General features: G+C 43.0%; 1 protein-coding gene across 1 annotated transcript in view; it reads right to left on the minus strand.

Annotated features, from left to right (window-relative positions):
- The window catches only part of PAPPA (pappalysin 1), a 482,150-nt gene that overhangs the window by 189,843 nt on the left and 273,169 nt on the right, over positions 1–19,138 (minus strand). The window contains exon 11 of the mRNA XM_073573135.1: positions 10,928–11,026. Within this exon, the coding sequence (XP_073429236.1) occupies positions 10,928–11,026 (99 nt within the window). The remainder of the gene's footprint in view (positions 1–10,927; positions 11,027–19,138) is intronic.

Here is a 19,138-nt window from a genome sequence, read left to right on the forward strand (position 1 = left end):
TTCATCAGGCTAGACTAATACAAAATCTGAAGTCACATATTTATGCACAATACAGCCTAGAAAAAATGCAATAGATAAGACAAGTGACGTGAAGCAGAACTATCAATATGGGAGAGGGAGAAACATAAATATAAACATTGGACCAGTTCATAGATAAGGAGTCTGGATGTTTTATGGTCCTCTGATTGGGGTCTAGCTCTGTGTTGCCCCGCAAGGTTTTAAAAGGAAATTCCTTAATTGATGTAAAAAGACATAAATCCATGGATTTATGTCTTTTTACATCAATTAAGGAATTTCCTTTTAAAACCTTGCGGGGCAACACAGAGCTAGACCCCAATCAGAGGACCATAAAACATCCAGACTCCTTATCTATGAACTGGTCCAATGTTTATATTTATGTTTCTCCCTCTCCCATATTGATAGTTCTGCTTCACGTCACTTGTCTTATCTATTGCATTTTTTCTAGGCTGTATTGTGCATAAATATGTGACTTCAGATTTTGTATTAGTCTAGCCTGATGAAGAGACCTGAGTAGTCTCGAAAGCTTGCAATGTATTACCATCTTTTCAGTTAGCCATTAAAAGGTATCAACTACTGAGGACTCTCAATCCTGAATATTTTTCAAGACAGAAGAAGAATTGACATTTTCAAAATGTGGTGCTGGAGAAGGATGTTATCAATACCATGGATGGCAAGAAGAGCAAACAAATCAATTTTGGAACAAATCATGCTTGACATGTCACTTGAAGCAAGGATCACAAAGCTACGACTTGCCTAGTTTGGACACATCATACAAATAGAGCTATCATTGGAGAAGGACATTTTGGTCAGAAGATTAGAAGGAACAAGGCAAAGAGGAAGACCAATAACCCGATGACTTGATACTATCAAGATAATGGTGGAGAAGGCCTGATGGACCTATCTAGGCTTGCACAAGATCGAACTTCCTACAGATCATTCATTCATCAATTTGCTATAGCTTGAGATTGAGCAGGAGGCCATTAAAATTAAAAGAGTGAAAAGGCTCAGAAATTGAAACAATGAGAGCAATAAAAGGTATAATAATGTTTTCATCAATGGACGCTTATTCTAATGTACCTTAATTCTAATAAGTAGAGTTGAGCGAAACGGGTCGAAAAAATTCAAAAGTCGCCGACTTTAGCCAAAGGCGGGTTTCATGAAACGAAACCCGACCCTAGGATGAGGTCGGCCACGAGGTCGGCGACTTACGCGCCAAAGTCGCGTTTCAAAAGTTTGTTTTGCGCTCTTTTTCAGCCAATCAGGATCCACGGACACTGTGGGCAACGTGATGAAATAGGCACGGGTCACCACCATCTTTCAGAAGGGCATGCAAGTGATTGGCTTGCTTTGGTGGGCGTCACAGGGGGTATAAAAGGGCGTGCACGCCGACCGCCATCTTACTTCTGCCGATCTTAGTATAGGGAGAGGTTGCTGCTGATTCTGTAGGGAGAGCGTTAGGCAGGGAAGAAGACAAAAAAACTGCTTCTGCTGCTAGCGCTTTGGCCTGCACAAAACACCAGTCACTGTGTGTGCAGTGCAAGGGGAGGCTATATAGTGGTGTATCAGTGGTGTTGGTTGTTGGGCTGCCTTTTAAGGCTTCCTGACAGGCTGGCATTGCTGTTTACCCACTGCTCCGCAAACTGCTTTTTTAAAAGCAATCCCAATTTTTTTTTTTTGTCCTGCTGAGAAGAAAAAAAAACTGCTTCTGCTGCTAGCAATTTGGCCTGCACAACACACCAGTCACTGTGTGTGCAGTGCAAGGGGAGGCTATATAGTGGTGTATCAGTGGTGTTGGTTGTTGGGCTGCCTTCTAAGGCTTCCTGACAGGCTGGCATTGCTGTTTACCCACTGCTCCGCAAACTGCTTTTTTAAAAGCAATCCAATCTCCCTTATCCTTTAGTCACTTTTGTCACAGCTGTGCCATCGAGCCTGTCACATAGCGCTCAGATATTCATTGGGCCTCACACAATCCAAAAGTGTCCAGTGTCCAAAAGTGTGTGCAGAGATTCAAAATCTCCCTTATCCTCTAGTCACTTTTGTCACAGCAGTGCCATCGAGCCTGTCACATAGCGCTCAGATATCAGTGGGCCTCACACAATCCAAAAGTGTCCAGTGTCCAAAAGTGTGTGCAGATATTCAAAATCTCTCTTATCCTCTAGTCACTTTTGTCACAGCAGTGCCATCGAGCCTGTCACATAGCGCTCAGATATCAGTGGGCCTCACACAATCCAAAAGTGTCCAGTGTCCAAAAGTGTGTGCAGATATTCAAAATCTCCCTTATCCTCTAGTCACTTTGGTCACAGCAGTGCCATCGAGCCTGTCACATAGCGCTCAGATATCAGTGGGCCTCACACAATCCAAAAGTGTCCACTGTCCACAAGTGTGTGCAGAAATTCAAAATCTCCCTTATCCTCTAGTCACTTTTGTCACAGCTGTGCCATCGAGCCTGTCACATAGCGCTCAGATATCAGTGGGCCTCACACAATCCAAAAGTGTCCAGTGTCCAAAAGTGTGTGCAGATATTCAAAATCTCCCTTATCCTCTAGTCACTTTTGTCACAGCAGTGCCATCGAGCCTGTCACATAGCGCTCAGATATCAGTGGGCCTCACACAATCCAAAAGTGTCCAGTGTCCAAAAGTGTGTGCAGATATTCAAAATCTCCCTTATCCTCTAGTCACTTTTGTCACAGCAGTGCCATCGAGCCTGTCACATAGCGCTCAGATATCAGTGGGCCTCACACAATCCAAAAGTGTCCAGTGTCCAAAAGTGTGTGCAGATATTCAAAATCTCCCTTATCCTCTAGTCACTTTTGTCACAGCAGTGCCATCGAGCCTGTCACATAGCGCTCAGATATCAGTGGGCCTCACACAATCCAAAAGTGTCCACTGTCCACAAGTGTGTGCAGAAATTCAAAATCTCCCTTATCCTCTAGTCACTTTTGTCACAGCTGTGCCATCGAGCCTGTCACATAGCGCTCAGATATCAGTGGGCCTCACACAATCCAAAAGTGTCCAGTGTCCAAAAGTGTGTGCAGATATTCAAAATCTCCCTTATCCTCTAGTCACTTTTGTCACAGCAGTGCCATCGAGCCTGTCACATAGCGCTCAGATATCAGTGGGCCTCACACAATCCAAAAGTGTCCAGTGTCCAAAAGTGTGTGCAGATATTCAAAATCTCCCTTATCCTCTAGTCACTTTTGTCACAGCAGTGCCATCGAGCCTGTCACATAGCGCTCAGATATCAGTGGGCCTCACACAATCCAAAAGTGTCCACTGTCCACAAGTGTGTGCAGAAATTCAAAATCTCCCCTGCCCTATAGACACCTTGTACCTTGTTTTACATTACTCTATAGTTTGTTGGATTTTGTCTACATTTCTACCAAAAATGAGGAAGGGTCGTGGAAGAGGCCGTGGAATTGGGCGGGGGTTGGCAGCTGGTAATGATGGTGTTGGTGGTGGATCTGATGGTAGTGGCAAGAGCAAAATAGGGCCGAATGCAGGAGGTGCTGACCCTGCGTCATCGTCTGGCTACATAAGGCCTCGAACGCTTAGTTTTCTAGGAGTTAGCAAACCGCTTTTAAAGCCAGAGCATCAGGAAAAAGTTTTGTCTTACATTGCTGACTCAGCCTCCAGCTCTATCGCCTCCTCTTCTTCAGTTGTAAAAAGTAAAAGCACTGAGTCGTCATTGGAGGCTCATGTTCATGAATCACACCTTTCCTTGTGTCCTTCACCCCAACCAAGATTGAAGGATGACGCAGGCCATACTACTGATTACTCCATGGAGCTGTTTTCACATACCATGCCTGGATTATCAAGTCAAATGGTGAATTACCCAGGCCAAGATGAATCTGACATGGAGTGCACTGATGCACAGCCGCTGATGGATGATTCTGCTGGTACATTCACTCAGAGCACTACATTGTCCTCGCAGTGTACAGAGCCAGATTCTGACCCTGATGAGACTCAGGTGCCCCTTCCCGCACACTATACCACCATACACGGTGACACAGAGGAAGGTGCACATGACATAGAAGAGGAGGTGATGGATGACCCAGTTGTTGACCCAGATTGGCATCCATTGGGGGAAGAGGGTGCTGCTTCCAATAGCTCAGATGAGGAGCATCCACAGCAGACATCGACATCGCAACAGCTGTTATCTGGCAGGCCCGGAGCACTCCAAAGACAGGTTCCAAACATCAAAAGAGTTGCTGGACAGCTTGTCCAGAGGGTCAAAAGATCACAGCGTGCTAGGCCGCAAAATGTCTGCCAAAGTAGGAAGAGTGCAGTGTGGCACTTTTTTGAACAAAATCCTCATGATCAGGCCAAGGTTATCTGTAAGAAGTGCGCAAAGACCTTTAGCCGAGGGAAAAAACTGAAAAATTTGAATACCAGTTGCATGCTTAGACATTTAACCAGCATGCACTTGCAAGCGTGGACACAACACCAAACCTCAAGTGCCACATGTGCAACTGATCACAACGAAGGTAGTCAGCAACGCTACATTGTTTCCCCCACTGTAAGCCCACCGGTTAGCACAGCAGCAAATGTTGAGGTGTCGTTGCAAGACCACAGCAGTCAGGGAATCCCACTGTTATATCAACGAAATACTGATTCTAGGCCATCAGAAAGAACACCAACTCCATCACCATCATCAACCCTCTCTCAGTCCGCCCTGTCCACCGCTACTTCCACCATATGCAGCTCTCAAGTCCAGCTCACCCTCCCAGACACTATGAGTAGGTCAAGAAAGTACTCAGTCTCTCATCCGCGTACACTGGGTTTGAACGCCCACATTGCCAAACTAATCTCGTTTGAGATGATGCCCTTTCGGTTGGTGGAAAGAACAGCTTTCCGCGAACTCATGGCCTATGCAGTACCACGCTATGACCTACCCAGTCGCCACTTCTTCTCTCGCAAAGCCATCCCAGCCCTCCACCATCATGTGAAAGACCGCATTGTCCATGCACTCAAGCAGTCAGTGAGCGGAAAGGTGCACCTCACAACTGATGCATGGTCCAGTCGGCATGGCCAGGGCCGTTACGTGTCCATCACTGCGCACTGGGTTAATGTGGTGGATGCAGGGTCCACAGGGGACAGCGGTGGTGGGACAGTGCTGCCTAGCCCACGGTATAGGAAACAGTTGGCTGTAGGCGTTCGACCCTCCTCCTCCTCCACCTCCTCCAGAAGCGAAAGCTCGTCCACAGAGCGCAGTCGTACGAGCACTCCATCTGCAGCTGCCACTGTTGCACACGATGTGTCCCCCTATCGAGCAGCTAGTGGAAAGCGTCAGCAGGCTGTGTTGCAGATGATGTGTTTGGGCGACAGACACACCGCCGAGGTGCTGGCCGAGTACTTGAAGCGACAAACTGAGTCATGGCTGGGCAGTGTACATCTTGAGGCAGGCAAGGTAGTTAGTGATAACGGCCGTAATTTTGTGGCAGCCATAGCCCTTTCAAAACTCAGCCACATACCTTGCTTGGCTCACATCTTGAACCTGGTGGTGCAGTGCTTCCTCAAAAATTATCCGGAGTTAACAGCCCTGCTCCAGAAGGTGCGAAGACTGTGCGCGCACATCCGCCGGTCGCCTGTACACTCCGTTCGTATGCAGAAGCTGCAGCGATTGCTCCACCTTCCCAACCACCGCCTCATTATCGACATTGCAACAAGGTGGAACTCCACCCTGCACATGGTGGAGCGGCTGTGCGAGCAGAGGCAGGCCATAATGCATTTGTGGGAGGATACACGGCCAGGCACTTTGAGAGCAGACATGGAGTTGACAGGTGTGCAGTGGTCGAAGCTGAAAGACCTTTGTAAAGTCCTTCAGTGTTTTGAGGAATGCACACGGCTGGTAAGCGCAGACGACGCCATCATAAGCATGAGCATCCCACTTATGCGTCTGCTCATGCAAACTTTGACGCACCTTAAGGAGCAGGCGTCTGCAGCCAATGTTGATGAGGAGGAAGAGGAGGAGGGAATCCTTGATGACATTCAGCCATTGTCTGCTCAGGGACCTCTCCTGGACGAGGTGGAGGAAGAAGAGGAGGAGGAGGAGGATGATGGGGATGATTACTTAGGGGAGGAGGATGCATCTCGTGGGGCAAGTGAAAATGTTGGCGTGGCAAGGTCTGGTACAGGGTTTGTGCGTGACTGGAGGGATGTGGATTTGCCAGAAAGTGCTCCTCCACCCAGCACTCGCAGTGCATCATTGACACCGGGAACATTGGCCCACATGTCAGATTATGCCTTGCGGATCCTAAAAAGGGACCCCCGCATTGCCAAAATGATGAACGATGACGACTACTGGTTGGCCAGCATCCTGGATCCACGCTATAAAGGCAAATTACAAAACATCATGCCACAGGAGAACCTTGACCTAATATTGGCTAATAAACAAGCAACTCTGGTAAATCGGTTGCTTGAGGCATTCCCAGCACACAGCAGCGGTGATGGTTCTCACACGAGCCGTACGGGCCGGGGGCAGCTTGGCAGAGGTGTTCGTGGTGCACACAGCAGAAGTGGCGTTGGAGACAGGGGTTTCATGACAATGTTGTGGACTGATTTTTCAAATACCGCTCACACAACTGGTAATACTGCATCGATGGAAAGTGACAGGAGACAGCAGTTGTCAACTATGGTAACAAACTACTTTTCCTCCCATATCGATGTTCTCCCACACAGGTCATTCCCCTTTGACTATTGGGCCGCTAAACTGGACACCTGGCCTGAATTGGCCCAATATGCCTTACAGGAGCTCACTTGCCCAGCTGCAAGTGTGCTATCGGAAAGAGTCTTCAGTGCAGCTGGATCAATCCTGACAGAAAACAAGACCCGTCTGTCAACCCAAAATGTGGATGATCTAACCTTCATTAAAATGAACCACGCATGGGTTTCCAAGGATTTTGTCCCACCTTCCCCTGATGACACATAGGGTGACAGAAAAATGGCTTGCTTTGGTCCACCTCTTCCTGGTACTTCACCTATTTCGCCTTTTGCATCAGCTGAATGTCCAACATCAACATATGCCACTTTCTAAAACTCCCTAACTGTGCTGCCTCCCCCCCATGGCCGGGGTCACCACCTACCGCACGACACCATGCGAGTGCCGTTGCCCTGGACAGGTGGGTAGGCCGACTCTTGGGCGCGGGCACTGGCACAGGGTCCCTCATAGTGCAATCAAGTGTCTCTGACGGTGGTGGTGCACACCCGCCGTCAGACACACCGCTGTACTATGAGGGGCCCAGTGCCAGTACCGACGCCCATGAGTGGGCCCCCCTTGCTTGGGCAGGGCCCCAGCATTTGCAATCTTTACTTCTCCCTGCTCCTCCGCTGTGTAATCTGGGCCGTCAAATCCATACTGTGCCTGACACCGTCTGAGCCTGCCTCCTGAGACATATATTTTGAATGTGTACGCTATCCATACATGTTATCCAGGGATACGGTACCCTTTCTAACCGTTGTGCAATCACGTGCAATCCATACTGGGCCTAACACCGTCTGAGCCTGCCTCCTGAGACATATATTTTGAATGTGTACGCTATCCATACATGTTATCCAGGGATACGGTACCCTTTATAACCTTTGTGCAATCACGTGCAATCCATACTGGGCCTAACACCGTCTGAGCCTGCCTCATGCTGTATAGACATATGTTTTGAATGTGTACGCTATCCATACATGTTATCCAGGGATACGGTACCCTTTCGAACCTTTGTGCAATCACGTGCAATCCATACTGGGCCTAACACCGTCTGAGCCTGCCTCATGCTGTATAGACATATATTTTGAATGTGTACGCTATTCATACATGTTATCCAGGGATACGGTACCCTTTCTAACCTTTGTGCAATCACGTGCAATCCATACTGGGCCTAACACCGTCTGAGCCTGCCTCATGCTGTATAGACATATATTTTGAATGTGTACGCTATCCATACATGTTATCCGGGGATACGGTACCCTTTCTAACCTTTGTGCAATCACGTGCAATCCATACTGGGCCTAACACCGTCTGAGCCTGCCTCCTGAGACATATATTTTGAATGTGTACGCTGTCCATACATGTTATCCAGGGATACGGTACCCTTTCTCACCTTTGTGCAATCACGTGTAATCCATACTGGGCGTGAGAACGGCTGGCGAGCTGTTAAGCAAGCTACAGCACCTGTCCAGACAAGTACAGGGATTCCCTAGCGAGGAGACTTATTTGATTGTTTTCAATGTTGGGACAGCAATTTTTGGGGGGCACTATACTCTGGAGAATGATAGATGGGGCCCACCATACACTGGAACATTCCAAAGGTGGACATCAGACACTGGAGCAGCATTTACAGGGCCCATTATACACTAGAGCATTAGAAATGGGGCCCATTATGTTTGGAGCATTATTTGGGCCCATAAGACAGTGGAGCTTCATCCATGGGGACCAACATATACTGTAGCATTATGTGGAGCTCATCATATACTGTTTCAAACATTATATGGGACCAATGATTCTGTATGGAGAAATAGATGGGCCTCGTCATGAGATGTAAAAAGTGAGGTATTTTTCATTGTACTATACCGCTATTTCTCTGCCGTATCGGAGCATGATGAGTTGTGGTATGTGTTAAAGGGGCGCTCTTTCGCCCAGGGCACATGAAAACCTGGAGCCAGCCCTCCCCCCCCACAGTTTGTAGCCAAATAACCCCCATTTTTCAGTGCGTAACTTGTATTATGAAGTTAATTAAGGTTGACAAGCTTAAGAAAGAAGAATTGATGCTTTTGGCATTCAAATGGGCACTGTAGGTGTGTTTTCTGTCCTCCTCTCACTGCCGACTTTTATTCCCCATTGACTTACATTGGGTTTCGTGTTTCGGGACGACCCCGACTTTTCCCTATAATCGGACGATCTTGCTCGACCCGACTTTTGGAAAAGTCGGGTTTCACGAAACGAAACGCGACCCTAAAAAACCAAAAGTCGCTCAACTCTACTAATAAGTAGTGATGGTCCAAAGCAGAAAACCCCTTTTAGGACTGAGTCTAGTGCTAGGTTAGTTAAGCCAGTCACAGTGTCTTAACGGGACTAAGTGACCTGTCAGTGTGGGCCAACATTGAGAAGGTCATGCTACTTTGCATGCAAAGGATAATTTTGTTAAATATGCAATGAGAGAGACTCCTAGAGTTCTCTACATTCTAGAGACCCCTTATCAAGTTGAGCCACTAGTTAAATGATTTTAAGAATTTAAAGTTTGAAGTTCATAGCTTGAAGGGATTTTTCTGTTATATTTGGGGTTGAGTCACAAGACTGATTTCTCCACATCTGAGAAAAATGGTCTGATTATTCTTATCAGACTTCTTTCTGACAGTCAGGGAAAATCGGACCACACTCAACTGTCACCCAAACACAGCCAGATTTTTTTTACGGACCCATAGACTTGCATTACTGATTTTGATCCGACACTCGGTCGGCCCGAGGAAAAAATCGGACATTTGTAAAGCCCCATAGAATATCATGGGTCTGGGTGCTATTTGTGAAAGCCACAGATAGCACTAGTGTGAAAAAATTGGTCACGTTCATGAGCCCTTAGAGTGAGTAATCTCAGATGTCTTCCATAAGAAAACTTTAGATTTCATTCACATATTTGTTGAATTGGTTGGTAGTGAATCTTTATTATAAACATTTGAATGAATTAACATCCTTGGAACTTTTCTGCTCAGGTCACAAATCCCAGCCGGACTGTGGACCGGTTCACCCAAACTAACAATATCATAGATTTAGCTCTGGTGGTCATACTTTTGCTAGTATCATATTATTCATTAATCTGCCATTATCAGATGACAGAATAATTCAGGTAAATTAAGAATGCTCTTAAGCTTGCATCAAGTTCCCTTTTCATAGACATTATTGAACAAGACCATAATTACAAACAAACCAATACCAACTGACCAACATTGAAATGCTCAGACCGGGACATTTACATCCCCTACAAGGAATGCCCACTAACAGGTGAAGTTTGCGTAAACCTTCACCCCTCTTTCATCAGGCAGTTAGGTCTCTCCCAGCAAATTCAGAATTTTTGACAGTTACACAAGGTGTTAGGAAACTAAGAAAACTTAAAGAAGGCATATCATTAATTTTTTTTTAAAATTAGCTAAATATCTTGTAAATATCCATGAGCTCCCCCGATTTTGCCTCTCTTTTTCATTTCCCTTTGTATCGCTCCACTGCAAAAATATTCACATTTTTTACATTCGGAGTACTGTATGTGAAATCTCTGCTTGCAAATCAACGGGGTGTTTCTTCCAAGTCTTTTCTGGAATGTGTGAACTTACCCCTCCGGAAGCTGCCATATCTCAGCAGCTGATCTATCAGTGTCAGACCCTACCAAGCCTTGATTGTCAGCATCTAAAAGGTATGACAGCCCATGGCCTTGGAGAAAACTCAGAAGAAATCCCCAGTTTAAATGCAAGCAGCGATTTCACATATTGTGCTCCAAAAGAAACAAATGTGGATATTTCTGTAATGGAGCGACGCAGTGCAAAACGAAAAAGAGCAGCAATCAGAGTTCTTCTTTAATCACACCCAAAAGAGGTCCTATTTTCATTTCCTCTAAGGGTTTTCTCTCATCTAAGTACAAAACTGTCAACGGCTTTTCTTTTCGGTAACCGCAGAGAGGGAGTAAACATCAAGGAAAAGGCACAATGTATTTAAAAGGGTTGTCTGATCGAATACAACTGTTTTCTAATTGCCATTAAGACTTACAAACCTTGCTTCTATGAAGTCAATAAATATGGGGGTAAATAATGCTTGACATGAGAAAGCTTCTTTTATTTTTTCTCTTACTACACTCATCAAAGTAAAAAATTTCTCATAAAATACATTACATGCAGAATTTATTATATCATGAGTTTGAGTAAAATGACTAACCTTCAACCAGAAGTTCACAACATCTTGGGCTGCTTTGCATGGATGCCAAGCGTATTGGGACACTCTAGGATCTAATTTCATCACTTTAGTTTGGCACACCTGTCGAATAAATGGATGACATTTACAATAAAGCTACTGAAGTATGTAGGGGCTTATTCTGTGTTAATGTTTTACTCTCATTTAACATAATACGTTCGGAAAAGGTCAGAGCTAATATTTTCGTCAAGGTTTTTTAAAGATCCCACTGGTAAAGGACTGAAAGATACACAAATATGAACAAAAACATGTCACATCTGATCTAAAGGGAAACGATGGGTTTCAGGAGGGAACATCTGGGTTTTTCTATACCATAAAGTAAAATGGTATTAAAATGTATCTACTACAACTACTCATCATCTCACTGGGTGTGGGAACGTCACTGAATGATGTCAAATGGCATTACATCACTTTCACTCATTGGAGTAACATAGTAACATAGTTATTAAGGTTGAAGGGAGACTTTAAGTCCATCTAGTTCAACCCATATCCTATCCTAACTTGCCCTAACATGTTGATCCAGAGGAAGGCAAAAAAACCCATGTGGCAAACAGTAAGCTTCACATTGGGGAAAAAAATTCCTTCCCGACTCCACATACGGCAATCAGACTAGCTCCCTGGATCAACGCAATATTAAGGAAACTAGTGTATGTACCCTGTAATATTATACTTTTCAAGATAGGGCATCCAGTCCCTTCTTAAATTTTAGTAGGGAATCACTCATTACAACATCATATGGCAGAGAGTTCCATAGTCTCACTGCTCGTACAGTAAAGAATCCGCGTCTGTGAGTATGCTTAAACCTTCTTTCCTCCAGACATAGAGGATGCCCCCTTGTCCCCGTCACAGGTCTAAGAGTAAAAAGATCATTAGAAAGGTCTTTGTATTGTCCCCACATATATTTATACATTGTAATAAGATCACCACTAAGCCTTCGATTCTCCAAACTAAATAACCCCAAGTGTAATAACCTGTCTTGGTATTGCAGACCCCCTAGTTCTCTAATAACCTTGGTCGCTCTTCTCTGCACCTGCTCCATTTCAGCTATGTCTTTCTGTCTGGGTGATATGAGAATTTTTTAATTTTTTTTATAAACTTTGGATTGCCCTTTCAGAGGAGAAATAAACCTAGACTTTTTCAATCCTGAGGGACACTGGGGTGACAGTTCGGATGGAAGTTGGAAGCCAGATGTGTCTAAGCTGCATCCAAGAGAGATAATCAATCACTGACAATTGCTGGGACTTTCTGGAGGGTTGAGGAAAGAACATTCACCTCTATTTGCCTAGCCCTTCTGTCTGGGTGATATGAGAATTTTTTACATTTCTTTTTAGAAACCTTGGGTTGCCCTTTCAGAGGAGAATTATACCTAGACTTTTTCAATCCTGAGGGACACTGGGGTGACAGCTTTGGTGGAAGTCTGAAGCAAGAAGTGTCTAAGCTTTATGCACTATGCATGAGAGGCCATCAATCTCTGACCCTTGTTGGGACCTTCTGGACGGGAGGGTTGAGGAAAGTACATTAACCTCTATTTGCTTAGCCCTTCTATCTGGGTGATATGAGAATTTCTTTTTTTATAAAACTTTGTTTACCCTTATAGGGGAGAACTAAACCTAGACTTTTTTAATATTGAAGAACACTGGGGTAAGAGCTCGGGTGGAAATCGGAAGCAAGAAGGGTCTAAGCTTTATGCACAAGAGACCATCAATCTCTGACTCTTGCTGGGACCTTCTGGACCAGGGAGTTGAGGAAAGTTTGTTGGGAGCCCTTATTTTGTTGCGAGCTAGGGTGCAGTTCTTTGCAACAATATTTCAACAGAAAATATGCTTGAAACATGAGCCAGTTTCACCAATGAATGGCCTTGAAGGTGTTCTCCGGGAATAGAAAAAAAATAATGGAAGGAAATGTCATATAAACAAATGACTAAATATACTGTTCAAAAAAATAAAGGAAACACTATAACATAGGATCCTGATATAGTGTTCCCTTTATTTTTCTTAGCAGTATATATTTAACTACTTCTTGACATTTAACACGTATGTGTATGTCAAAAGTCATGTCCCTGCCTTTCACGCTAGCTTGCATGACGAGTCCACATCTTTCCCGGAAGATGATGGCTCATTTAATTAGCTATCATGTGCCTTTAAAAGTGTCGAGTGGAGTGGAGATTCACCCACAGCTGTTAACCAGTCAAATGCCACTGTCAATCTCTGATAGTGGCAGGTAACACATCCCCAAAGGGGGACTCCATGCTCCCATCGACAAACCCGTGATGTGATCACATAGCTCAAATGGGTTGCCATGACAGCCAGGTGCCATAGCAGTCATTACAATCATCCTGTGAAAGCTAGCCCGTGGCCAGCATTCATAGCAGATCATGATTTTCACTATACTTAGCAATGTTCCCACACTGCTTTGTTCTGTATAACAAAAATAAAAATAATAATAAAAATAAAAAATAAAAATAATAATAATAATAATAATAATAATAATAATAAAATAATATGGCTCTGAGAAGACGAGGAGGAAAAAACGAAAAAAAAAAAAAAAAAAAAGGACAATCACCCGGGGGGATGAAGGGTTTAATTTTTCAAATTAAAATTGTTTTGTATTGAGATGTAATCACTTTAGAATTATATTGACAGTCACCTTATAAAACTGACAGAAACCTGAGATACAGTACTTGCATTGTTTTTCATAAAGACAAGGCACACGGCAGTGTGAGCAGCCTCTTCTTACCTTAGCACCCCTGGTATCTCCAGTATTAGATCAGGTAGACAGTTTGGACAGCAGTGTGAGAATCCTCTTCTTATCTAAGCAACCATGGTGTCTCTAGTGTTAGATCAGGTAGACAGGGTGTTCAGAAGCCTGAGCAACGTTTTCTTATTTCAGCACCCCTGGCATCTCCATTATTAGATCAGATAGACAGTGTGGACAGCAGTGTAAGTGATCTCTTCTTAACTCAGCAGTTCTGGTATCTCCAGTATTAGATCAGATAGGGTAGACAGCAGTTTGGGCAGCCTCTTCTCACCTCAGCACCCCTGTTATCTCCAGTATTAGATCAGATAGAAAGGGTGGACAGCAGTGTGAGCAGCCTCTTCTTACTTCAGCACTCCTGGTCTCTCCAGTATTAGATCAGATAGACGGAGTGGACAGCAGTGTGAGTAGCATCTTCTTACCTTAGCACCTGTTATTTCCAGTATTAGATTAGATAGACAGGGTGGACAGCAGTGTGAGCAGCCTCTCCTTACCTCAGCATTCCTGTTATCTACAGTATTAGATCGTATAGTCTCGGTGGACAGTAGTGTGAGCAGCCTCTTCTTACCACAGTACTTCTTGTATCTCCAGCACTAAACTAAGATCCACAGGGTGGGCAGCAGTGTGAGCAGCCTTTTCTTACCTCAGCACCCTTGGTATCTCCAGTAGTATTCTGGAGCACATCTTCCTACATATGAAGAAGGGCAGAGCTTCCACTGCACATGCTCACAGGCTCCTATCCTAACATTCTAGGATAGGTTTCTGTCAATGTTACAAGGTGAGAACCATTTTAATTCTATAGTGATGACCTTTCTAAACAAAAAAAGTGATTTCATAATTAAATGTATTTAGGAACTTATATATAATGACATTTTCTTTAGTTATTTAGGGTTTTTTTTTGTTCCCGGAGAAGCCCTTTAGTACTTTAAAACAACTGATGTTTCCAATCTTCATAGAAATAGCCTGTAGGATAGGCATTCTTTACAATGTGCTTTACTACTTAAAAGGAATTCATCACCTATATTATATTATACTAAAATCAGATACTGAAATATTTTCTGTTTCTTTGATGTCTTTCTTTTCTGTACATGATTATTACATCTAGCCTGAGCTGCTCTTATCAGCATTTCGAAATATGATTTAAAGCAGCCACATGGACTGTAGAAAACTCAAGACAAAGATATTCATTGACTTCTATGAGAAAATCGTCTAGGCATATACTGTGACCTGTACAAAGAACATTTTGAAGGGAGGGGGAGGAGGTGAGCTGTGACCATTGCCTATTGTGAATAGTCCATATATATTGCAGGTACTGTATTTACCTTTATTGTAATCATTCTTGGGATTATGATGAGATGACAAGTGAAAAGTCTCTATAGTATAGAGATTTTCAGCCTATTTCGAGGATCAGTGGCTGGTTTGAAAAGTTTAAGGTCTTATATAGAGAAAGACTCAAAAAATTAATAAAATAAATAATAAAAAACACTTAGTACAATAGGATATGAGATGCCTAAAAAAATACAATTCTGAGGTTTCATTAATATATTTAGACTAAATTCCCACTTTTTCCCATTTTGGACAATGTAAAGCTTTACAGCAGTGATTTTGCTTCGTGCCCTTCTTCCTTTGGTCATTGTTTCACAAATTTGACTTTTGCCTGTTGTTGTGTCGCCCTTTACCGCAACCATTGGAATTCGTACATTTATGTAAATTCGTATGTGAGCAAGTTTAAGTCTGTAAAGTATATGGAAGTTTATTTTTAATCTATATTTTTTCAGTTGTCTCCGTTGTTATGTTTTTTGTATCTGTATTGTTGTTTGTATTGTTATATTTTGTATCTTTTCTATACACGACTGGTTCTGGATGCATAGCAAATCACAAAACAGAAAAATTTACATGTCTCCCCAACTATCCTTAGATGAAATATTGGTTTGGGTATTTGTGATAGATGTGATAACTCGTAATTATCGTACTTTGTTTTAATTAGGTAATGAAGTATCATAGTAATAAACTATTCTGCATCATAACATATGAATGTCTCTTCTCAACCCTATGACATCTGGAAAATCAGGTTTTCTCTACTTAAACTAATTAGGTTAATTGCTATGTTGGCATATATTATATATTTAATTACCAGTGTTGACACCTCTGAAGAGAAGAGATTTGACATTTATAAAAATTCATAAAATCCTGAGAATTCATCAGTAGGTATTTAAAGAGTAATTGTTGCTTTAATTTTTTTTTCCCCATTAATCAATAATACAAGTGGAAATTAGAGACTTTGTAATATATCTTGTCTGAGAAATCAGCCTCTTTCTCCATCTGAATTTATTATTCATTTTCAAAATTCTGAATTCCAGGGTAAAATCTATTCAGTGAACACCGATTTTTACATTACTGACATGGGAGATGACAGTTGATTTTTATAAGACTGTATGTAGAAAGGAAGGGGAGGAGTTCAGCCTGTAGGTCCTCCCTCCTCTTCATAGAATCTTATCAGTACTAACCGCCATCATCTATCTCAGTAATGACACTGAATACAGATTTTACCCAGCAAGTGAGAACTTTGGAAATGAATGATCACTTCTGATTTCTCTAAGGCTACTTTAACACTTGCTTTTTTTTTCAGCGCGTTTTTCCCACAAAAAAACGCATGGAAAAAACGCATACAAATGCTGCGTTTTTTTTCAAGCATTTTTATGCACATGTATGAAAAAAACGCAGCGTTTTTATGCGTTTGTATGCGTTTTTAGTGCGATTTTACCGCGTTTGCGGTTTTTTCCAACATTAGTTGGCCTCACCAAAAAAATCAAGATAGGATTAGGATTAACACTAACCCAAACCTTGACTTTACTAACCCTAACCCTAACCTTTAACCAAACCATACTAACCCTAACCCTAAACCCCCTTAACTAACCCTAACTCTAACCCAAACCCCTAATTTCCATTGTCTAACCAATGGTCAACAAAAAAACGCATGCGCAAAAAAACGCATACATGAGCATGCCAATGCGCACGTATGCGCCCCCATAGACTTACAATGGGTGTGTTGCTGTAAAAAAAAACGCTTTGCGCGCGCATGCATTTTTTTGAGGCAAGTCGGACGCCCAAAAAATGCAACAGGATGCATTTTGTGCGCCCGAGCGCACACCACAAAAGACGCATGCACGTAAAAACGCATACAAACGCATGTGTATGCGCACATAAGTGCATCCCATGCAAAATATAGGGAAAAAAGCGCATGCGTTTTTTAGCGCTAAAATACAGCGCAAAAAAACTCAAGTGTGAAACCAGCCTAAGAACATATATTGCAAAGGTTTTATTTTATTTTCACGTGTATTATTGAATTATGGAATAAAAATTAAAATGACGGTGACTCTTTAAGAAAGAATAAAAATTGATAATTCTAAGCGATAGATACCTTTTAGAGGCTAATTGAAAAGGTATGACAAATAGCAAGCTTTCATTACTACTTAGATCTCTTTATCAGCTATGGTATAACCCAATATCCAAAGAGTCAAATATTTGAGGTATTGAGTTGTATATTATGACTGATGAAGAAACCTGGGCAGTCTCGTAAGAATGCTATTTGTTATCATTAGTGATGAGCGAACGTGCTTGGATAAGGCGTTATTCAAGCATGCTTGTGTGCTAACAGGCTGTCTTACTCGAAAAATATGTTCGAGACAACGCGGCTACAAGCAGGCAATCCCTGCATGTGTTACAGCTGTCTAACAGTCGTGAAACATGCATCTGCGTGGATTCGAACATGCTTTTTGAGCAGGTCGAAGACACTCGGTTAGCACACGCGCATGCGCCAATAACGCCTTATCAGAGCACGTTTGCTCATCACTAGTTATCTTATTATTTAGCCATTAATAGGTATCAATCACTGAGTATCCTCGATTTTCAACATTATTTTAATCTACTGGTTAAAACGGTACAAAGATATATTTTTCCTGGAGTTAATATTTATTAAGGAATGCGCAACCGTTAATAGAAGAATATTATCTATGATTTATCCAGGGAAAATAAGACAGAAGAGATCAAGCGTAGCTTTTAAAATCAAGGTTGCTTCACGTTATAATAAAATATTAGACTTAGGTGGACGTGAATCTCTGGAGATCTTGTTTTACAAGCAAACAGCACATCAAATGGAATTTTTAGATTCTCAACCATCCAGAGAATGAGATTTCTAAATCATACATCATACATTGAAATTCTTTCTGTCTAAGTCTGAGACAGATATGTAGGAATGAATGGGTCCATAAGCCGTAAGCAGTCAGTTCTGGTGACAGTGATGCCTTCAAATGTCGCCAGGACACAGACACCTCTTTTGTAGGCAAGAAAATAGGTTTATAAATTGTCATTTTCATCCTCATGTTGTATTGAGATAGATTAGAGATGATTACAAAAGTGCAAACTTATTCCTCCAATGGAATTGAATTTTACTGAAATATGCAAAAAAAATCAGCATTTTTGACAAAACCGGTCTTGGAAATGTTGCTTTGTGTTGATTCAGCCAACTGCTAGCTAGCTAGCTATCTGATCGTTGTCTGCTTCCCACCATCTGGTTCTCAGAATTCTTTCTTCTATTCCCTTTTGTGAGCTACATCTTTCAGTCTGTTCATGCAAGGCCGGTACCTTTGTAAGAAAGAAGACCTGTGGGTGCTGACAGAGCGCCGGGTCCGAAATTGCTGGGACCGCGCCTCTTGTTGCAGAAGGGAAGGAAATTGAGGATGGAGGGGACCCATGACCTGCAGAGAAGGGGCGTGGTGGGCCAGGGGAATATAAGGGGGTTTGAGTGGGAAAAGAGAGGGGCTTCCTGCCAGAGACTGGACTGTGGGGAGAGATAGACCGCAGAGTAGAGATCCTGGACAAGTGCGGCGAGACCTCTCAAGAAACGCACGTCGAGTGGAGGGTTGTGGAGGACTACACTCTATTGTATGGCAGCTGAATGGACTAGGACTAGGGGCTCAGCAGGAAAAACTGGTGACCGCCTGCTGCCACCAGAAGTAGGACCATTTGTTAGGCGGGGAAGCTGGAAGACTCAGCACTGGCCTCAGCCGGCAGCCAGATAGCCATCAGACTCTGAGAGAGAAATGGACAATCGAGTCACGATAACGGAAACTGATTGATAGGGTACATACCCATATGTGAGAAAAAAAAGTTCCAATATCAGGACCGAAAAGACGGATGAGTGTCATGCGAGTACAATACGATTTTTCTCACATAGCATCTGTATGACATGCGTATGCAATGCGTTTTTTTTCTCTGCAACTATTTTTCTACAATCATTTACAGGACCATTTACAGTGCTCTATGCCACAGAATGGTAAGGCATCTGTAAAAAAAACGGATGGCATACAGATGGACAGTATGCCGTGCAATTTTTTTTTTCTCACACCCATTGACTTGCAT

Source organism: Dendrobates tinctorius, unplaced genomic scaffold, assembly GCF_039654945.1.
Source record: "Dendrobates tinctorius isolate UK_male_01 unplaced genomic scaffold, ASM3965494v1 ptg000034l, whole genome shotgun sequence".
NCBI lineage: Eukaryota > Metazoa > Chordata > Amphibia > Anura > Dendrobatidae > Dendrobates > Dendrobates tinctorius.